A 24,117-nucleotide genomic window follows, 5' to 3' on the forward strand; every position below is an offset into this window, starting at 1 on the left:
CTAGTTGCATGACATGACGGTAGTAGTAGTGCGAGAACAGAACGTTGACAAAGTGTCTTTCTTGTCCTTTTGTCATCGTTTTGTTTTCAGGCTATAACTGCCGTCATGCATGGTAGCGTACCCTCGTATCGAGCGTGATGGGTGAAAAATGGTGCGCAACAACCGTACTTCTTTACAATACAGCCTAATGGGCCTTGAACAAAACCCCAGAAAAATCGTTATCACCTCAAACTCATAAGCCGTCATCGTACTAACGAGGTTCTTGTATAATTGGCTTAGCTACGACAACCTTGTAACGCCTTGGTGCAGGTGCTCTGAATTGTTAGCGGTACATTTTGAGGCAGTTTCAATGCATGCTACGCATAGGGGTTCTCTTTGCGCTCTAACTCTGATTGGCAAATAGTGCGTCAAAGCAGACGCCGCGCACAATAAATGGGGAACGTGATCAAAAGCTGCTTTAACGAGGAGGCGGCATGCATGACGTGAAAGTGATGTGTGTATTGTCTCGCAGCCTTAGTATGTACTAAAATATCGATCTACATTTTAGGGTGCCATCAAAAGACGAACGCAGAGCCAGTCAGCCAAACATGGCAGTCAAGGCAGCAGCAGCTCCGCGGGGCGTGGACCAGTGCTGGTACGTGGCTATCATCTGCGCCATGACCACATTCCTCACTTCTGCCACCATACGGTCATCGGGCTTTCTTTACATCGGAATCATGAGAGAATTCCAAGCAGACCATGGTCAAGCAGCTTGGCCAATTTGCCTCATGGGAGCCATGGCCAATATGGCTGGTGAGGGATTTGAAATGTGTCTTTTCGAATATACAATGAGGCAAGCGAATGATGGTCTGTAGTTAAAAATAAACAATGTTTAATTGTACTTAAATCACCATATATATCGACAATTTGCCTACCTATCAGGAGGGATAAAAGTTATATGGTGGCTATGTAAAGGTACGTTTTAGCCAAGTGATGATAAAAATTTTCTTGGTTTGATACTGTGACGCAAGTGGAAGGCGCTGCACCACTGGCCTCCCCTATAGTGTCGTCTTCCGTATGCTCGGTTGCATGCAAGCATTAACACTGTTCATAGTGTTAATGGTAACGTAAAGTTGCCATAGTGAATGATCCGCAATCAGGTTATACCTTCTTGATAGTTATCTTTATAGACTAGTCTATGGATGATTCATCACTATATTTCATTTCTGCAGGACTCGTGGCAGGACCGCTCAGCCAGAAATACACACCGCCACCGGTCATGTTCGCAGGCAGCATAATAATGGCTGGAGGAATCATTGCCTCAAGTTTCGCACCGAGCATAATATGGATTGCTGTGACTCAGGGAATAGTTTTTGGTAAGAATTCAAATGACTCGCACTCTGAATAGTGAAGCGAGGAGCAGTCACTGTCAGAATCTGTTATTTCAGAATATCATCATGGAATTGAGAAGGCAGTAGGTTTCCGATTTGTAGCATATATTTCAATTACATATTGTTTATTTGGGCACATATAAGTATGGCGGAATAGGGAGTTTTAGGGAATGTATATAGACAATCGCATTGCATTAGTCTTTCATTGGAGTGTTCTAAATGATTTCTCCTTACGGAAGTTATCTCTGACTGTTTTTATGCTGCTTAACTATTGGACACTACAGGTGCATCACGCAATTTGTTACTACTTACAAGTGCTGCTCATGGTAAGGCTTACAATGTTACTCGGGTTTCCCGCACGTGCACCTTTTTATTAGAGGCAACTATTGTACAGTCCTCGTCAAATAATACAGTGTGCCCGAGATACAGTGACCACCTACTGTGATGCCCACTCGTTGTAATCCTAGATACGTAATACAGGGTTTTATCATTGATTGAGCACTGATCAAAAAATCTTTACACATCAACCTCACATTGGAGCGAAGCGCCACAGCTGATCATTGCGCTTTAAGTCAAGTGCGTGCAGGCTTTGAATAGTGTTGCAATGCTTGTGAGACATTCAGTCATGGTGGTGGAAATACAGGAGGCTGGTTACAGCATTTTTCATGAGACATACCAGTCTCACACCAGGTCTAATATAAGTATCATCATCATAGATTGAACGTGGGGATCCCATGATAATTTACATGAATTAAGGCAACATCCACGAACAAACGAGTTCAGTTCACGAAACGCTTCCAACGGCTCTATCCCTGCTTACTGCTAACTGCTCCTACACAGCAGTATAGCTCATATACACACGACCACAATTATAACAACCGGTAAATCACTTACGAACTCGATGAGTAAACATGCCCAACGCAGAAACGTTGTGGAAGCAGTGCAAAAGAAAATTACATCATTTTAGCCCTCACAGAAGTCTCCTTAGTAGAACTGGTCGCATATGCTTGTTCTTTGTTTTACTCCCGAAGCATCGATTCCGAGGAATAAACCACACTCTACTAGTGACGCTAAGGAGACAAAAATTAGGAAGAACCAAATACTGGAAAGCGATTTAATGCATGAGCTGTACATACAGTGCACGGAAGATATCAAGACATCACAACATTTCGCCTCAGCCAATTGAAAACACAAGATCTCATTGGCTGTGGATTATCGAGAGTATATAGAGTGTTGAAAAAGTGTACGCTTAGGAAATAACGCTTTAAGCTTCACAGCTTACCTATAGAGAACGAAAAGAAAACTGATTCTAAGACAAGATTGAAAACAACGCTGTTAACAGTGATTCATTGAATACGCTCCAATTATTCATATCCAAAGCTATTTAAATGAAAATAATTATTTATTCGGGCCTTGAAGCGCCTCTTTAGTCTGTAGAGGACATACCCGGTGGCTTGCAGACATGCTATGAACTATATGCCAAATCTGCCAAACGTGTGCGCTTAGCGTTGTTTAAACGCGGAAAGCATTGTTGCCCTTTGCCAAGCTGTATTTTTCAAAATGAGATTTATGATCACCCCCTGACGGAGTTTCTTGAGCATGGTGTTGAACACCAGAAAATTGAGAGCAGTCTGATAACCAGCAGCTGATATCATTTGAGAGCGAAATTTGCACTGGAGGTGCTTCTTGCTGCAGGGTGCGGTCACGTGGTGCCACAACGCTCCATAAGAATGTAACATTATACAGTAGGTGCACTCACACATGGGAATCGCAAGATAAGGGAACATTCGTGCTTGGTAACTTACGCTCATGGTGGTGACGCTCGCTGACGTAGCTTCTTTTCCTCGAGACACCCCTCTACAGTGTGTGATAGATCACGCTCGTCCGGACGACATAAAAGAGAAAGTGCTTAAAGCGCACAACAGATCCCAGCAATTCTTTTCGGGCTCGATGGCTTCGAGAAATCGCCGCGGCAATCAATTGGAGAGTCAGTAACTACAACAATAAATGACACAATGATTACAGCAACACTGTTGCGTAAAGGTGCTTTCTCAACATATGCTAATGTTTCGGAATGAATTATGAGATGGAGAGCGTATTCACTTCCCAAAATAAATGATAGGGGCTGATTTAGTTTTATTTAGGTGAACATTAAAGAAATGCAGCTGGTTGAAAATCCCACCTTCATCCATTACAGCGATGCACAACACATCATAGTTTAGGAATGAGAAACCTACAAAATTATTATCTTACTGTTTGTCATTCACTTACTACAATATCTTTATTTGCAATCTTTACTATAAGTCCACCACCTTCTGACCACTTACCATTTTCTGACAAACGAAACTAATTGGTAACATTGCGTATTTATGAATTTCCGCTAGCTCATTTTCTACATGTTATCTTTTATTGTAGCATCTAACCTGCAGAATACTTCACAATGAAGCCATATGAATATGTTGAGTAAACAAGTGCATGGGCGTAGCGATCTCGCTTATATACATGGTTTAACAAGATTAGCGTTAGTGAAGCTCAAATGAAACAAATAAAAATTGCTAAATTATACAATAAACCCAAAATATACGCCAAGCTCTCCTTTTCGTCACGATGATGTGCAATCATCTGATCGTTTCAGATTATAAACAACCCCAAGCAGCTTCCTAATTTTTCAATAGGACTTGTTACCGATGTGAATCTATTTATTTACACATGTGATTATTTGCACGTGGCTGTTTCGTAAGGTTTCGATGCTTTAACACGCATTGTGTGTAGCGGCAAAAATCAGGTGTTACTTTGCATTGTTGTTAGAGCTCATAAGTAGTTTAAATGTCAGCTAAGAGACGTGACATAGTTCGTTAGCCTGAGCAACCGTGCTGTATCAATGTGCTGCTGTTACGGTCATACATTTTACTAATAACGACAACGCCTTCCTGTTTTATAGATACTTTATATAAGGAGATCTTAGCACACAAGGAGCCGGCGACTCCTCCCCTTGAGTGAAAGTTGAACAAATGTATCAAAGGAAAAATAGCAAGCAGTACACGGGAAATAAAACAGCCGAGCACGTATATGCAAAAACACACTCATACGCGCATATCAAACACCGACAAAAAGATAAGAAATGTTTGAAAGTAAAAAAAATGTATGTCATACTTTCTCTAGTTAACATTCAATCCAACTGGCACAATGTAGTAGCAACCTCATGTGGTCCTTATGAACATGTATATAATACTGCGCATAATAAGTATGTCATACGTTACACAAATGAACGTTTGTTATTTACTAGTACTTGTTAGCGATTCCGCCGTCTTTAAAAATTCCTTTAACGCTTTTGGTGAGTACGTCTCTAACGCAAGCCTTCATTGAATTTCGAGAACTTACCTCATCAAGAGCCCGCAGTGAGCATAAATTTGAAAGTCTACTAAGTAATCCCTGTGTTCATTTAGATCAATGTTCTATCCACTGCTGTGTGAGGCACCTGTGCTCTCACATGCGACTGCTGTTTTAAGCGCTGTGAGTGAAGCATGAGAGAGAGTGATATGGTATGGAGAAAAATAGAGAAGTTAACCGGTGAACAAGTACTTGGTCTGCTACCATACACTGGGGATGGTGAAATGAGAGACAGAAAAGTAACGAAAATGAAATGAGAGAGATAGAAGTAAAGAGAGACTGAGAGAGAGAGAAAAAGAGAGAGAGAAAGAGACGGATGCGAAAACACCACGCACTAGAACGTCACAACCGTTTGACGAAGCGAGCTGGTGGCAGAAACTTCAACGGGGTCTTCATCGCACTTAGGCGTGAAGCTCGATCTTTCCGGCATTCTAAAATTAATTTTTCGGAAAGTGGCTTGTTGTCGAGGCCTGCAAACGCTGATGACAGAGACTGTCTCGAAAACGTGTATATGATAGCGCATTAGAAACATGTAAACGGGTTATGAGAAGACTAAGCAACAGCTGTTGCGCTTGCAATCACACAAACATCAAGATGAACTCACTTTCGGAAGTCTTGTGCTTCATGTGCATATTATCTACTTGTTTGCTTATTATTGTTGGTTACGGCTAGTTAGCTTGAACGTTTACTATAGCACCCCGAAGGTAAGCCGAATGTTTTGACTGAAATGAAAAACACATATTCGAAATTTGACGTTTCTTATCGTGTCTGGCTAATTCTTCAATAAAAAATAAGCCGTATACCAGCTGCTTGGCATTTACAACCTTACTTTCATGCCTTATCCAAACAGGTTTCCTTTTCTGTCACTCTTCTTTGATTTCTTAGTTGAACATGCAAACGCCCATTGATTATCTCTGAAATATATTCTTCATTCATGCATGGCGACATGTATTTGTTTTCTTTGATGGTTGTCAGCATAATAAAAAAACGGCCTGCCATCGGTCTTGCAATCACCCTTGGGCAAACGCATGCTTATATAACGTATATTTCCTTTGCATGTCCTCAAGGCATAGGATCAGGCCTGGTGTTCATGACTCTTCCTGTCTTCATCAACCAGTACTTCGACAAGTACAGGGGCTTCGCACTCGGCATCACTTACACTGGCTCCACGAGCTCGGCCTTTGTGTTTCCGCGGCTGTTGCTGTACCTGGAGAAGACCTACAACTTCCGGAGCAGCATTATGATTTTCGGCGCTATTGTCGGTCACGTGATCCCCATTAGCCTCCTCCTGAAAGAGCCGCCGTGGATTCGCCGCAAACGTGTTGAAGACAAACTGGCTTCCAAGTACGCCAAAGAAGTGTTTACAATTGAGAAAGAAGTCATCAGAGAGAGATCGAACATGACCCAGAACGGCATGCTTCCGAGTAACACAGAAGACGTTAACGCCAAACCGAAACCAAAAAGACACGTTAATCCTTGGAGTCTCCGACATGGATTCACGGTGCTCAAGAGTCCCATGTTTTACGTGGTGACGTTGACGTATATTTTGTTTGGTTACAACTTTGACGTGTTCATGGCCACGATTGTTGACTTTGCCATTGACAGGGGCACGTCGTTGGAAGCAGCCGTGGGACTTATACCACTTTTCTCCATGACTGACACGTTCGGACGCCTGTGCATCCCGCTGCTGGCAGACAGAGGGTACGTGACGCGCAGTACTCTGGCCATGTTCACTTACCTGTGGTTGGCCATAGTGCTTCAAGTGTTTCCACTTGTGCATGGCTACTACCAGCTCCTGGCCGCCTGTCTGTGCCTTTCTATGGCGATTGGGTGCGGCGTCACCATGTATCCGACTCTTATGGCTGACTACATGGGCATTCAGAGGCTTCCCATCAGCTATGGTATCGTCGGTACGGTTGCCGGTCCGTTGTTTATCATGAAGCCACTTTTCATAGGTAGGTATATTTGTGTTTTATATGGTCCTTTGTTGACTAAACGATTTCCATAAAAAAGAAGAAACTGTTTTAATGAACCCAAGTGCTACTTCTAGAACCCTTAATAAAATTCGCCTTGAGTTAATAGAAAAAGAGTGAATAATGAAAATATTTTAATATATTCTTCCAAGCCATTCGCCGGAATTCATCATCCTCGCTCTGGCAGGTTTCTTGACCGCATAATTTGATCTTAAACTCTAGGGTCTTCATTATGTCTCATGCTTTATTACCATATAGGAATTACACCGGTATTAAAATACGAATATGTAATGTAGTGATTCACTGCTACCTTTTTTCTTGGTCCTTTTTTCTTTACAAGTGCAGTAAATGAATGAACGTTGTGCCAGCAATGTTAAAATCGCCTATCGGTTTGAGCACAGTATTGTCGGCGACGAGAAAAAGTGACGTTAACAAAGAAGTGAAATTTGAGGATTTCTAAGGATACCAAGCTTCGACAGTTCAGGTGTACATCTTGCAAAAAGTTACTAATCTTTTTTCCATTAATTATAAACCCACTGATCAACGGTTCATAGAGTTCACTCACTTAAATTGTGAAAGAACACTGCAAGGAAATGTACATAAGAACAACTGATGCCGTTGTATACTTACGGGATCGGATTTTCTTACTAGGCAATCATTTACATGGTCGTTGATTAGTCAAGCGCAGCAACTAATGGTGATTCAGAGTGCTGGAAACATTCTTACGCAAAGAATTTCGAAGTTACTGAATAGGCTTTTTGTTCGGCGCTATCTAGCAGTTGACTACTTTTATATTATATTTGAAAACACTGACCACTCCCTTTAAGACTATTATGGCTTACGCTAAATATGGGTTTTTTTACTCGCTTCGTCGACTGTAGTGAGCTTGTTCAGACGATGCAAGACGAAAGCTTTTTATTTAATGAGTTAACAGCATTGTGTTAGCCTTCATCGAAAAATGTCACTTACCTTTTCAAATAGGTCATGTAGTGCTTTGAGGCGCACTTCGCAATATAAAGGGGCATATAAAGTAGGCACGAGGTATGCAGGTATGGGGCGTAAAATGATGACCTAAGTGCTGCCAATTTCTTTCCGTGTTTCTTTCTACGCATCAAGGTGTTTCGTAGTGCATTTAGCTGCGTAGGCTAAATAACGAAAACTTTTTCTCATGCTTCCACATCAATCTTTCTAATTTGCTCAAGCGTGTTTGAAAAAATTGTACATGTCTTGTGCACACATGAATTTTAAATGCTACTTGGAGCGGACTAAAACATCTAGAACTTAATATTTCATATTTTCATTGAGAACGCAGTTCATTGTACTTTAGTATAAAGATATCAGTATTCTTTTCAATATTCCACCTAGTACATATATTAATCTAAGCTTAGTTTTGAGTATTGATTCACCAACCTAAACTTCATTCAGGTTACGCCGACTTCACTTGTTATGCTTAGCGTGGAACCAACCCATCTAAGATCTCAATAATTTTCGAAGAAACCGCGAGTTAGACTGTTTAGAGACTTTAATAATAACTCTTGTTAGTTTGCTGTTTTCCAAAAGTTTTAGCCTGAATATCACTTTACGACATGAGGTTGCGAAAGTTGTACTACAAAAAGCAGTTTTTCCTCAGCGTTCGTACAAAAAATATGTATCGTTCAAGCCTCCTTGAGCGACTGAAATATAAACAAATGGGTCCTCCTACTACGAATGCACAGTGCTATAATAACACATCAATGTTATTTAGGTTTTTTGTGTTTCTATGCATTATAGAGCGGATATGAATAAGCAAGATGGCTTTCAACTGAACAATACTAAATTGATAAATAACTTCAGTGGCTGAAGTCATGTATTTTGGCGATTTTTTAATGAAGTACCTACCTGAAGGAAACGCTGATTGCCATGTTTGTGTATTTTTTATGATGGCTTTATCTAGATGGTTTAGTGATATTCCGGTACCAACGCTACCATAATAATACACAGCTATGGCAATTATTGTTTACATCAGATAATTTAATAAAAGGAGTATGGAGCAGAAGTTGCGTCAAATAAATACGGAAATTTCAAAACTTATATTTCGATTAAACATGCAGGTATGATGCCCGATAAAGTGATGAAAAATAAAATCGCCTTTCACCATTGCTAAACATACACACTTTGCAGACAGCGAAGTATAGTAGCAAAAGTACGTGCGAATTGTCGAAAGAAATATCTTGAGAAGGCAAGGTACTAGAATGTCATTGTTTGCTTTATGAATTAACCAATAACTACGACCTAAAGCAAAGGCGTACAGTGAGTATGGGTGCCGAATTTTACCATATAGTGTTCTGTCAACGCCACCACTGTATTTCAGGGATGAGGTTCGTAAACCAGCAATACTGCAGTGGAATGCCAGGGGACTGAGATCGCGCATTGGTGACTTTCGTCGATTTGTGTACGTCAATATGCTTCCCGTAATCATCTTCTGTAAGCCGAAATTATCGAGTGCAATACGACTCTCGGGATACAAACCTTTTATGTCGTCTACTGTTACTGAAAGCAGCAAGGTTCTGGCGTACATTCGCCGAGACCTCACTTACATCGTTCAACCTGTACCACCTCATGACGGAAACCAAACTTATGCTTAAGAGTAAAAAAGAGGAGGCTCAACATCACTGTGGTTGGCGCATATTCATCACCATCAAGCCGTTTCGATCAAAAAAGACTACGAGACATCATAGCGTTAACTCCTGACCTGTGTGTTATCATTGGGGATTTTAATGCTCATCATACATTAAGGGGAAGTCAGAATACCAACATGAAGGGCAGAAGCTTGGTGTCTTTTGCCTCCGACAACCAACTTTGGTTACTGAACGATGGCAGTCCTACATTTTTACGTGGCTCCAAATACAGTAGCTGTCTCGACTTGGCTTTTGTTTCGTGAAGCCTAGTGAAACATACTGAATGGTTCACGGACATAGAAACGCACGGGAGTGATCACATTCCAACATACCTCAAGATCAGAGAATTATCGCCTCGTAAAGTGCGCGACATGGTTAAAAGAGAGGACTGGAAAAAATTTCAGTTTCGTATGGAAGACCAATGCCAAGAACACCTATCCGATTTAGACGAGACCATCAAGAGCACTGTAAAAGAGACTGTGTGTACGATTCCATGCCCTGTAAGAATCATGGACATCGACATAGAGCTGGAGCAGCTTCAAGCCTCGCGACGACGAGCTGAAAGAAGGTACCGGCGCAAGAAGGACATAGAAGATTTACGGACTGCTAGAAGTATGCAGAAGAAGATCAAACGTCGGTTGGACAAGCTAGAATTCCACCGCTGGATTACTTTCTGCGAGTCACTCGACCCTCGTAAGCCTTTATCGCAGATATGGAGGACGGTTAGAGGTTTGCGGTCATCGCCCATTCAGAAGTCACCATTCCATACCTTAGCCCTTCACCAAAATCGACCAGATGTGGACGTTGCTGAAGAGTTCTGTGCCGGATTATCAGGGCAAACTACAGCCATCAGCAGCTCACCACTTTCTAGCAGTTGTCCGCCACTACGTGATTCCTGTATGGACTTCCTGTTCACCATTCAGGAGTTCAAAGCAGCACTCGCTTCTTGCAAACGTACCTCCGCACCAGGACCTGACGGAATCTACTACAGAGCCCTGTGTCATCTGGGTGAGCGCGCGAGAATAGCTCTACTTCAGCTATATAATGATTGTTGGCTACAGGGTACTGTCCCCTTAAGTTGGAAAACTAGTCGTCTAGTACCATTACTAAAACCTGGCAAATCATCATTGGAACTCTCCTCCTATCGCCCGATCGCATTGGCGAGTTGCGTGGGTAAAATGATGGAGAGAATGATTCTCGGTTGACTCGAGTGGTACTTGGAGTATCATGAGATCTACCCAAATGCCATGGCTGGCTTTCGACGTGGTCGATCATCGATCGATAGCAACATCGATCTAATCACGTACGTTGAACACGAGAAAGGCCATAAGCGTCTTTGCGCCTCTCTGTTTGTTGACGTCAAAGGAGCCTATTATAACGTTACACATGAAGCCGTCCTTACCGCACTAGAAGAGATTGGAGTGGGTGGCCGAATGTTTAAGTGGATATGCAGTTATCTCCAAATGCGATTCTATTTTGTGAGTACAGAGACTGCGAACACGTCTACACATTTCATTTGTCGTGGCGTCCCTAATGGTGGTGTACTGAGCCCCGTGCTATTCATTATAACACTAATCGCTCTCCGTATGCACCTACCAAACAATAATTATCTATCAACATACGATGATGACATCTGCATCTGGACATCTGCGGTACCTCGCCTGCAGTTACGAGCGAGAATACAGAGAGCTGCTACTGCAACTGCTTTGTATCTACGCAATCGCAGCCTGGAAATTTCCTCCGGAAAGTGCGCTCTTCTGGCATTTACGCGCAAACCTATGTCGAATTACAGTGTGTCGCCCCGCCGCGGTGGTCTAGTGGCTAAGGTACTCGGCTGCTGACCCGCAGGGCGCGGGTTCGAATCCTGGCTGCGGCGGCTGCATTTCCAATGGAGGCGGAAATGTTGTAGGCCCGTGTGCTCAGATTTGGGCGCACGTTAAAGAACCCCAGGTGGTCTAAATTTCCGGAGCCCTCCACTACGGCGTCTCTCATAATCATATAGTGGTTTTGGGACGTTAAACCCCACATATCTATCAATCAATTACAGTGTGTCAATTAACGGTCTAAATATACTATATCGTAGATCTCACAAATTTCTGGGTGTCATAGTCGACAGAGACATATCATGGAGCCCTCATGTGTCGTATTTGAAAAAGCGATTGACAGGCATATACCATCTTTTCAAGTTTCTCGCTGGAAAGACTTGGGCAATGCAGCCTAATGCTGTGTTACGACTGCACAGGGTGCTTTTTCTTGGCTTTTTACGATACAGTCTGCCTGCATTATCAAACGCCAGCAAAACAAGTCGACGCATGATCCAAAGCGTTCAGACACAAGCGCTTCGACTTCGAATATGTCTAGGTCTGCCTCAGGGTATCTCAACAATAGCGACTATAGCTATAGACAAAGACCACCTCGTGCAGACCCATATTGAAATTGAAGCTTTGAGGACACATAAGGCATGTGGGCCGGACTCCCCATCACCACCTAGCCTCTCTGCCAGTGGATAGACCTCATACTTCCTTTTGTCGAACAATAACTACACATGGTGACTCCCTACCAACTGATTTTACTCCCGCGGCGAGACCTTCAATTCCTCCATGGTGCCTTAAACAGCCAGTCATCAATCTGACAATACCAGGCATCCAGAAAAAAAACGAGATTTCTCAATACCAGCCCTCAAGCAGCTCGCCTTTCTTCTGCTGTACCAGAAGTACCAAGACTGCACCCATGTCTACACCGACGGCTCCGTACTTCCAAACAGCTCTACTGCGGCGGTCGTTATTCCAACGCACGCCACAACCATCAAATTCAGGACAGCTCATGCAACCACAACAACGGCAGCAGAGCTTGCAGCGCTTCGCGCTGCGCTGCGTTTCATTAACGACCAAAGCACGCAACGGTGGTTGATTTTATGCAACTGCAAGGCGGAATTGCAGTCACTTTTGTCAATTCTACGCCGTGGTCAACACGAGCAGTTGGTATTTTAAACAGCGGAAGTGCTACACCATATAACATAGAAAGGGCACCACGTTATACTTCAGTGGTTGCCAAGCCACTGAGGAATTATTGGTAACGAATGAGCTGATCAAGCTGCCCGTTCAGCCCATACAGAAGACAACGACCAGTCAATACCTCTCTCAAGGACGGACGCTGCTAGGAGGCCCCGCATGCTTGCTCGCCAACGCTTCATGGCTCTTTGAAATGAGCCTCTCTTTAGGCATCCAAGAATACGATGCGTTGATCCAACGTTAAGCATGCAGCTTCCAACAAAAAAATGGCAGCATATCCACGGAGTGAATGATGGAGAGTGGGGCGAAGCATTCGTCCATCCATGCGTCCGTTTGTGTGACCGTCCATGCGTCTGTTCATGCGCCCGTCCCTGCGTTCGTTCATGCATACGCCCCTGCGTCTGTTCATGCGTCCATCCATGCATCTGTCTGTGTGTCCGTTCGTCCATCTATTCAACACTCCAAATCCCACCTTCTCGCATCTTTTTATCATATATTCTCATATAGAAGCATTGCCATTCAGTGGACATTCCAAGGACTAAACGAGAGGTGGCACACGCACACTTTCTTACGGCTTGCGCTTCGGGTCTACTTCCCAACTTCAACCACCTTGAGTTCATGGTATATACTAGTTCACTGTATTCATGGCACTGCGGCCCAATGCTTGCTAAACCTTTCTAAAACCAAGGAGGTTACGCCCAGCGAGTATAACGTAGCAACCTTTTCCTGTCAGATAGTGCTCAATGTACATGCCAGTGGCTGCTAATGTGAAACGAGAGACAGGAGGATTCAGCTTATAATTTCTTACGGCTTGCGCTTCGTATCTGCTTCCCCCCTTTAACCACCTCGAATTCTTTCATGGTATATACTAGTTAATTGTATTCATGGCCCTGCGGCTCAACGCTCACTAAACCTTTCCAAAACTAAGGAGGTTACACCAAGCGAGTATATTGTAGCAACCCTTTCTTGTCCGATAGTGCTTAATGCACATGCCAATAGCTGCTAATGGGTATCGCAGCGTGCGCGTTGACTAAAAACCGAATGCTCCTGTCTCTCATTCCCCATTAGCAGCCATTTGCATGTACATTGAGCACTATTTTTTATTGTTAAACAACGCACAGAATAAATCTTTCACCGGCACCACCTTGGAGGTCAAATGTTATACCTATTTCGTGTATGTGCCACCGGTGGTTACATACTACGAGGGACGCAAAAGCCATGCCATAAGGAGCTTCGCCCCTAAAAATTCGACGAGGCGATGCTACTGCTCTGTGCAGACTATGGTTGGGAGTCGCGTTTACCCGTGCGTACGCGTTCCGCATTCGTATGGCCGAATCCGCTGACTGTGCACACTGCGGAGATAAACAATTCGACCTTTCCTGTGTGACTGCTCGAAATATAACCTGGAAAGACAACACTTTTCTAATAAACTGAACAGGTTAGATGACCAGCCGCTGCCACAAGAAAGTATACTGCGCCATCGTCATGACTCATCGTCACAGAAGAAACTGGGGCTTCTTACGAACTACTTGACTATCGGAACGCCTCTAGAAGAAACTGGGGCTTCTTACGAACTACTAGACTATCGGAACGCCTCTTAGTGGACTTATTTGGTGTGTGCGTGTGTCTCGGTGTTTTTCTCTTATTTATTTTTTATCTCTCTCTTTCTCTTTCAATCCCCTATTCCCCAACCCCAGTCTAGGGTAGCATACCGGATACTAGCATGTGGTTAACCTCCCTGCCTTCCTTTTTTCTCGTTTTCTTCTCTCTCTCTCCTTTATTTCTTTCAATGCCAGTACAAACACGTGCTTTTCAACTGGAGCCATCGGTCCACCTTAGTTAAGGGAGAGGTGATGCGATGCTACATGATGAGTGGAGCTGCTTCCACCACATGTGCATCCGAGCGCTTTCCCCCATAGATGCGATAGATGTATCTCCTGCTCCAACACCATCGGTCTGTCGGATTTGTTCCTTTGTGCTCCTTCTTTGCGACTCGAAGCAATGCCGCCGCATCACACAGCAGCGCTTCCAATGACGCTTCCCCATCGATTGCCCGCAAGGCTCTGTGAACGGTGATACGCTAACTCAAAACATCGTATCTATCGTAGAGCCAGCCTGACCCTCAATAATGTGAACACAAAAAATACAAGATGCCACCTCACGGACCTGTACACAACTAAGCAAAGAATCCCTTCATATGATTTCCGTCAAGAGGTACTCCATAAGGAGCTCTCTCTCCCATAACCGTAAAGAACACGTGAAGGCTAGGTGATGTGTGAGAACAGGAAAGGTCTGGAGGTTAGGTTGGAGTACAGCTAGATCAGGCGCATTTGGCTAAAATAGAGGAGGCATACGTTTTGTACAATCCTCAAATAAAAAATTATGCCCGAGGGCTAAAGTTTGTCATATGTAATTTTTGTTAACTGAATTCCTTAGGGTTATATTACTTGACGGTTCATAACAGATCTAAGAGTCAACAATTGCAGTGTTGCTTTTTGAAGTGTGACAGTATTCTTTCACTACGGGATATTCAAAATGTTCGGCGCTATATGCAGACAATTTCTCAAACTCAATTCATTGTTTGTTTGTTTTGTAGAGCGCAAAAGTGAAACCAGTCGAATATCGGAGCCCTTCAAGTTCTAGTTGCTGATTCTTTTTCTTAGTTCTGTGTTGACTTCCAAATGCTTCGTTCACTGCTAAGGCAACGAAGAAACCCTGGCGATGCCGCAAACAAGGCTGCAATTTGTACTTGAACTTACCAGTTAGCCGAATGGACAAAAATATTTGAGAGGCTCGAACTTCTTTATTCAGCAAGATAGACTCTGTGTTTTGGTTTGAAAATGACCAGCGCAGCCAAAGTTCTCTTCAAGATCAATGCCTATTGCTATTTATTTCCTGTCCGGCGAAATCAGCTAGCCCTACCGAACATTGTATTTGCGATACACCTATTCTCAAACAGATGGCTGGCGTTCACGTGCACGACAGTACATGATATATCAACATTGATTTGTCTTGTTGATTATTGATGAAAAGAAGGATTTACGGATGATAACATGTGTAAACGGAGCCACAAACTGTGCTACAAGTGCAGTCACTGATTTACCGCATTTGCGGTAAATCAGTCCTCCACGCGAGACCCGATCACAGAGGTTCGCATAGCCACGGCTTTGCAAGCTCTGCAATTGTTTGATAAGCGTGCACTGCGAAGACGATGTGTGTTACGGAGCTTGAATAGAGGTGGCACTGTTTGTTCAGTAGACATAGGGCGCCTCAATACCAGCGTTCCTTGTACAGGATGGTGAGACTCATTGTCCGCTCGGCTTGCATATTGATATAAATCGTGAAGCTATTGTTGTGTGGAACGGGGCCGTATTAGATCTGGCAGTGTACATGAGTACGGCCTCTCTATGAGAGCGTTCCTTGAAGAACGCGTAAGGACATTAGGTCTAAAAGAACAGGTATCGTGTTGTGGGATGTTGCCCCATATTGGTTCAAGCACTGGACGCTGTCAATATTCTATACGAAAGAACGCTGCCATGGAGCCATCCTACGTGGATCGTAGTACTCGTCTTTTAGCTGAGCGCGGGTATTTGTATGCCTGTAGGCTGTTTTCATTAGCACGTGACGTCCGATAATATACTTCTCCGTGACATGGGCAAAAGAAAGAACGCAAGATTTCAAAAAAAAATACGTCACTTAACGGACACACATATCGTTAAAAAACCCATACCTATAATACTGATTTCCGTGCGATAGATTATGATGAAAGGCATTATAAGTCACTAGTGTGCAATAAATGCGCATGAATTGGGTCGCTCTATAAAGAGCCGGAACACGAGATCAGTATTTTTGTTTGGTTTGCGGTGCACTGATCATGCACATGTTGATACCTTACGTGGTTTAAAACTTAGACCACATGCTATTGCCAAGTGTGTAGATATGTGCGGCTTAGTAAATGGTTCGAGGAAGGCAGCAAAGCGTTGCTGGGGTCCCTAAGAAACAACGTCGCTTAAGTGTATATATATATATATATATATATATATATATATATATATATATATATATATATATATATATATATATATATATATATATATATATATATATATATGTATATATATATACATATATATATATATATATATATATATATATATATATATATATATATATATATATATATATATATATATATATGGGAAAGAAGAGCATCGAACGCGTTATTCGAAGGTCGTAGGTTCGATTCCTGCTCACGGCTGGTTATTTTTTCATCCACTTTCCTTTCTTCCTATTTACATTCCTTGGCACTACTGTTTGTTAGAAATCTTATATATATATATATTTATATATATATATATATATATGACACGTGTATGTAATTACATTGGCAAGTACGATTGAGATGTAATGATGTGCAAGTTTATTTAAATGTTTTCAGGAAGTTATCCTCTGTAATGAACGCTTTTCTTTAGTGCCAAATTCAGATCAGAAACACCCACTGCTTTAGAATAGCACGGCAGCTATGCAAAGCCTTGCGCCTCATGCGGTTGCTTTCTGCGTGAGTTTTGAACAACGCAGAGCTCCCATATTTCGTTCTTGTCAATTTCTGGCAGAACATTATGGTCACTGACCTCTCAGTGCTGGATGACAAAATAAACAGCCGTAATCTCTTGGTCCGAAAGCTCCACCAACGACTGCGGCTCAGTCATTCCCTGGCCTCTATACTCTAGCAGACATTTCCAAGACGACGCCCAACACAAAATGGTTGACACGCCTAGTTTTTCTGGAGCACCAAGCATTATGAGGGTCATTCGAAAAACATAAGAATGTGAGAAAAATGTTTAAAAAATTCACAAAAAAAGAAGCACAAAAACATTGCCCAGAAGTACTAAAAATTTATATGAAATTTTGCAAACCATATCACTTAATGGCGCATGTGCTGAGAAGATATGCAAACTCTTTGTCTGTGACATGCGTCGAGGCTTTACTTACCCATGCTTCATCCATTCGTTTAACAAAGAAAGCTTCTATCGCTAGCTATCTGTGATCTATGTTTCGACGAAATTTTTGTATCGGCATTTCTACTACAAAATAGTAGTAATACTACTGTATGAACACAAACTATCGCATACTTTGAGCGATGTCGCTTACAGGTAAGGGAAAAAATTAGCCTTCCTGGCTCCTTAAAAACTTTCTAGAATTTTTGCATTGGTTTGAAGAAAAATGAAGCAAACAACAAGGAAAGATATGTAATCAATCACTCTTCCACCTTTGTGCCCTGCGAGCACGGTATAGTACACCAGATTCCTCTTGCATATGGTCGGCCATACATGGGGCAGAGCGGCCGCTGTATTGATGTGAGCTTAAAAGAGCACAGAAATTCACTCAAGAATGCGAACGCTTCGCATTTGGCATCGCACTGCAGCACGTGTGTCTGTTCACCTCTTTTCACCGACATAGAAATTATTCAAAACATGGATCTCATATAACTGCGGAAGTGGTAGTAGTTTTCTATGTTAAACGAACGGATAAAGAATATGTCAGTGAGACACTGATGTATCTCACAGAAAAACAGTTCGCATATCTTCTCAATACATGTGTCGATAGGTGATACTTGTAACTTTCAATTCCTTTTGCGGAATTGTGATACAAAAGGTTGATAAAGTTTTTTTTTCATCGTTTTGTATTTTTGTGATTTTTAGCACGTTCTTGTGTTCTTCAAATAAAACTTTCATTTGCGAGTGAGCACTCTTCTCCGTCCGTTACGTCTTCCGTCTTCCTCGATTTGGCACTGCAATAAAAAATGCATCCGTGCCAAGTAGCTCAACTTTCTATACTACTGCAATTTATTTCATGTACACTGGACTATGTTCAATGTAATAACCCTTACGTTTCAATTAGGGTAACACTGCTTCTAAGGTGTCAATAACGGCCTGTAGAGCTAGGACAGTCGTGTCACAGCCTAGACAAGAAAGGTCCCCACCGGACCTTACTGCACTGTTTGGAATGTTGCATCCACCACCTGGACACGCATGTAAGGCCTACCTTGCTTTGAAAAATGAGTATCCCCTACTCATATTGCATGCTATAACAGATATCCTTTCAAGTGGTATGATATAACAAATATTTTCGACTGGTATGCTATAACAATTGATATGCTATAACAGATACCGTTTCAAGTGGTGCGACTTTTATTCCATGAAGGAATTGGACACCCAAATGCAGCTTTCAGTTTTTGTGAGGATCGGGAAAAATAAGTTTCTAGATCAATAATAAACATATTCTAAACAAGCTTTTTTTGCTACAACTGCTTTTTAACTGTTGAATACTCTAGTATATATATTTAAGCAGCGGTTAAGACATCACAGGGATTCGTCATATACATGTGTTTTAATGAAGCAATCCGATTTTCATTCAGGGTATGACAGCGAAACTGCACACTTGCTTTATCAACGCAGTGAATAATTCGCTACTTCGCTGTGTCAGTTCGAAGCTAAAAAGTGTGGGCCTAATTTTTTTTTGCCGTGGTGGCTGCATTTACATGACGCTCAAGTGCAGAAACACCCTAAAACATGGTGACAACGATTGTTAAAACATGTGGTAAACCAAATGGCTCATCTGCTCGAAATTACCCGGCTTGCTTGTTAGTGTTTTCTTCTTGTTAACTTGATATTTTTTAGTAAAACACGGAACTAAATATTGCATATTGCGTCACCTGCAGGCTATTTCCGAGACAACGTAGGTGCCTACGACAACATGTACAGATTCCTATCGTGTGGCCTTTTCGTGGTGGGCTTCATTTGGATAGCCGTGTGCCTGAGCGAGGGCCGCAAGCGCAAGGCGTGGCAGCCACCTGCAGAGGGAGCGACAGAAGCCTTCGTTGTTGCTGGTCATGCCATCTACTGTAACCCTGGCTTTGTGGTCATGGAACCTGGTTGCAGCGAAGAAGAATACACAGCATCGAGCACGCCAAAACCGACTCTGGAGTGCCATAGTGGTTCATCATGAGACTTCACGGATTTGTAGGTCCTCTAAAACAAGTGAACTCCTATCCCCTTAAGTGCCTAAATGTTCGTTAAGAAAAGAGCGACTGCATACGGGAGCATGGGAAAGCCGAGAAATACGGGTTGTTAAATAATTTATTCAATACTGGGAACTCGTTCCCTAGGAACCTTTACGCTTACATATCGGCTACATAGATGTCGTTCAAGCAACACGACTGTTCATGACCTTGTGAAAGCATGATTGCCGTTCCCCTGCGACATACGCAATTCAGTCCAGCGCATATTTGGTCAAAGATATACAGGAGCACACTTACAAAAAGCGCATACTATTAGTGTTTGAAACTTCGGCCATGGCACGGCCTTCGTCAAATTTGTTCAAAATGCAAGCCTCAAGTCACTTTAAGGGGCACCAGCCTGAGACCACACTGAAGCTATACCATTAGTAAACAAGTAAAAAACTACAATATAAATATACTACGGGGGTAGATCATACGCAAGAAAAAGCCCTCAAAATGATGAGGTATTGACTGAAGAAGTCACGAGGGTTGAAGTATATAGTACCGTACAGTGCTGGACTGTGGCATCTCCCTTTGTACGCTACGTATTGTTGATATTACGCACCTTATAGTTTCAACATTCTGACTTTCACGGGCAGTGCGCGTTCTTTCACCTGTTTTTAAACACCACTGTATTGATTACTTGTACAGAAACAATGATAACTACAAACAGGGGCCTAAGTCTATAAATTCTAGAGTGTTTTCTATACGAAGACATATTATTTTGTTTACTGTCAGATCGCTGAAGTAATTACTCATCGATGTACTGCAGTTGTTTTTCAACCTTTGTCGTTCTACGAGACTCAGTGTTTGTGTATTTTCATGATAAGCCTTCTTGCTCACGAATATATCTGTGGCAGACACGAAAAGTTTGCCTACATACGGGAATCTACCACAAAGCTATCGGAGTGGTCATACTGCATCGCGTACACGAGAGACAACTTTTCAAGACACTTATCTACAAAATAAAGCTGAGATATTGTATTGGGCGTGCGCTAAACATCACTTTTTTTCTACGGTTCTGGCATTTCAAAAAGCTATTGACAACTTTTGGTTTTCGTGAAATCCAGTCTTGTTAAATGCTGTCGCCAAGAAGTTGAATTTCCGAAACACCAAACTTAGATATTCAAGCGTCGCACTGTCATGAAAGGAGCAGAAAAAGACAGATTTTGAGGCTGCTTTCATGACATTGATTAGTCTGATAGTGTTCCTGTTTGTTTTCTCCCCACACAAAAATATTGTCTATGTACACGTGTACATTAGTAAGGCCCTCAAATACCAGACTCATCATTCATTCAAAAATTCAGGCGTTGAAGCAATACCGAAGGGCAATTGAAGGTAGTGGTACCCATCAAAAGGAGTATCAAAAGCGTAGATCTAGGACTGTTTGTCAAATTGAATCTGTTGAAAGCTAGAATATGTGCTCAAGCAGCTAAATATTGTGACGCCATCTAATGCTCCTTCAATATCTTCACGCTTTTGGAGGTGGAACTGAAAGTGCTCTGTTTTTGTGTGCTTGTTGATTTTCTTGGGGTCCATGCAAATACCAATTCTGCCGATTTTATTTTTTTGCACAGTAACCAAACGACAGTAACCATTGGAACACCAGTGTTCTGTTGGCGTGAGAGACATAAAAACAGCAGTAACACCTCTGACCCTATTGCATTCAGTTAGCAGAAGTTTGGGTATATCCGAGCATATGGGTCATGAAAGCTTGAATATTGATTTTCGGTATTTGTTCTCAATTCCTGGTGGCGTGATGATTAAGAGATTGAAGCTTTCTAGAACATAGGCCTGACATTTTTCATGCTTTCCTGAAGACACCGAACACTTCAGTGCGTGCAGTACATTCTCTGGTGGTTTGGGTGAACTGATGCAGGCTGGGCAATATCTGGATGCAGAATTACGCAATAGTGTCTTAGGAATATTTCTCAGTAGCTGTATTTCTGTATCGCGATACATTTACAAATTGTATTTGTGTCCTTGTATTTAAATATTTCTATGATGTAATAATTGCGTTGAGATACAGTGCTGCACGTGGGCATCTCGTTACTTTTTTTGTAGCGACAAATCACACGTACCTGCAAAGAGAAATGGATATTTTTTGTGCTAGGCAAAGCGAAAGCAGCACTGGTATGCTAATCAAGAACAGTGGCAAACATTGGCCAGTCTATTATCATGTATTATAGCACTGGTGTGCAGTTGCGGCCACTGTTAGAAAGAATGTGGCACCCGTAGCCGCTCTCTTCGGGTCACCACGAGGGCGCCGCGCGAAGTATTTAGGCTTGAGCGCCACCAACGCCAGAGGCGGAGTTCACTGCGCGTCGTCTGCTACAATGCGTCCCACTTCGCACGCGTGCAATCTAGGTTTCACCGCTCGAAGCGAAATGGGAGGCACCGTAGCCGACGACGCGCCGCTAACTTAGCCGGTGGCGCTGACTGCGCTTGCGCCGCAATAGTTCGCATGGCGGCCGTAGTGCCGCTCCGATGAGCGTGGTCACCCGATTCTCGTTCCCTGTAACCATGCCCGCGACAGCACATATATAGATTGGAGTATGTAACGATGGGTATGCAGAGGTGTTACTGACAAACTGAACATTATCGGTAGGTAACTCATGGGATCCGGACCTACAAGCAGAGGTGTTGACATAGAGGTGCGCGGAATATGTATTGCATTTTTCTCCGTTTGCCCCACCGCTGAGGTCTACTGGTTAGAGTACACGGCTGCTGACCCGTAGGTTTCGGATGGAACCCCGGCATCGGCTGAAGCATTTTTGATAATGGCAAAAGTGCTGTAGATCCGGGTGCTCTGATATGGGTGCACAATAAATAACCTCAGGTGGTCGAAATTTCTGCAGCCTTCCACCATGGCATTCCTCATATATATGTGGAGATTTTCAGACGTTAAACCCTACATATCAACCAATCATTCAATTTTTATGCATTTTATCTGCATGCTGTCCTTTTGTTGCCAATTGAAAGGGGCAAAATACGCGTCAAGCTGCAGCTGTATAGCTTTTTGTACTTGGGATTTCATTATCTTAGCTGTTGGCTGTAACGAAAGCAAAATGCCGAATAAACTTCAAATATGAAGACAGAAGTGGTACAGCCAGAATGCTTTTGAGAGGAGGACGGGGGTTACTTTACATGTTTTTGTGAGCTTTGCATTCAGATTCACAATTAGAAAAAAACATTCCGGGCTTTCAGTCTCCCTCACCTTTGGATACACCATTGAAATAGATGACTTTCTTCAGGCGAGTTGTTAGGTATGGGCATATACTGTCGTGGTTGCTAATATTATCAGCCTATTGCAATATTTTTCGCAGGCAGACAACATAAAATGGTTGCGGAAGGAATTCGTTCTTTTCCCAGCCACTTTCCTGTTAAGAAGGAGTAAATAATCAGCCTAAAGTTACCATGCCTATCTATCAGCTGCATTCTTCACAAGTAGTGAACAGCTACAGACCAGGTAGAAAAGTTCAGATTGAAAAACATTCCAATAATATTGGACGTGTGAGGCGCCGTCAAGACTTAGTGTGCGGAGTGGCTCGAGCTTTGAATTTTTATGGAGACGAGACTCCAAAGTTTTTCGCTATGATGATGTTTGCACTCCTCTTACCGTCGAAAAACTGAATTCATCTGGCGTCACCAGTGACTTCTGTTTTTCTCGGCGTATTGTAAAAACTTTATTAAGGGGCTGACATGAGGCACCGAAATTGGGCATCTCTGGCAGCTTTTATATCAATCCTAACGCACTGCGCGTTTTCGAGCACCTGAAACGCTGAGGTTAAAAAAAAAACTTGATGAGTTCTTGACGCAGAAAACACGTAATAGCAGGAAACAAGATAAAAAACGGTTTAAGATAAGGCTTAGCCGCACGTTCAGAAAGTGTAGCGCACAGTGCATGCGACATGCGGCAGGAGGTTCTGGTGTCCGTTGCTACGTGATGCAAGGGAAGCAGGAAGTGAGAACACTCCGGCATCACTGCTCTCCTTTAGTTTACGAAACTATTCCGGGATAAATCTGCTTTAGTGCAACATACAGGTGTTTCGCCAGGCGATGCTTAGCTCACCCAGATATAACCTGCTCTCCCGTCACCTCGAATGCTCGTGACAAGCGAATAATCGAAGCCTAAGATGGGTTTGTGGGCTGATAAGGACGAGCGTCACTGATTCAGAGGACATCATCGCACTACGCCAACATATGATTGATTTGTGGGGTTTAACGTCCCAAAACCACCATTTGATTATGAGAGACGCCGTAGTGGAGGACTCCGGAAATTTTGACCACCTGGGGTTCTTTAACGTGCACCCAAATCTGAGTACACGGGCCTACAACATTTCCGCCTCCACCGGAAATGCAGCCGCCGCAGCCAGGAATCGAACCCGCGACCTGCGGGTCAGCAGCCGAGTACCTTAGCCACTAGACCACCGCGGCGGGGCACTACGCCAACATATGTTAGGTGCTAAGAAAACCTGAAAATGTTGTATTTTTCGTTTTTCTAAACTATAAGGTTCAAGTCACGCTGCAGAAGAACTATCGGAACCACACATTGACTTGCGATGCACACTCACAACTAAAGATCAAAGACACTGAAGCGAGCATCATGTTCAGCAGCTACAGAACTGATCCGTCAAGTTTTTTTTAATAAAGAGA

The 24,117-nt window shown here is 42.8% G+C and overlaps 1 protein-coding gene across 2 annotated transcripts; it reads left to right on the forward strand.

The window, feature by feature from the left end:
* The first annotated feature begins 554 nt into the window (after nucleotides 1-554).
* LOC119169208 (monocarboxylate transporter 9) lies at nucleotides 555-24,117 on the forward strand. Of its 2 annotated transcripts, XM_075888575.1 has the most exons (5): nucleotides 555-792; nucleotides 1,212-1,355; nucleotides 5,828-6,715; nucleotides 19,123-19,423; nucleotides 23,975-24,117. In XM_075888575.1, the coding sequence occupies exons 1-4, from the start codon at nucleotides 588-590 to the stop codon at nucleotides 19,407-19,409; spliced, it is 1,524 nt and encodes a 507-aa protein (XP_075744690.1). In that variant the 5' UTR covers nucleotides 555-587; the 3' UTR covers nucleotides 19,410-19,423; nucleotides 23,975-24,117. The 2 variants fall into 2 exon arrangements, with proteins under 2 accessions (XP_075744690.1, XP_037276218.2); XM_037420321.2 differs by lacking the exon at nucleotides 23,975-24,117 and having other exon boundaries at nucleotides 19,123-20,450.

Source organism: Rhipicephalus microplus, chromosome 3 (assembly GCF_043290135.1).
Source record: "Rhipicephalus microplus isolate Deutch F79 chromosome 3, USDA_Rmic, whole genome shotgun sequence".
In the NCBI taxonomy this organism is placed as follows: Eukaryota; Metazoa; Arthropoda; class Arachnida; order Ixodida; family Ixodidae; genus Rhipicephalus; species Rhipicephalus microplus.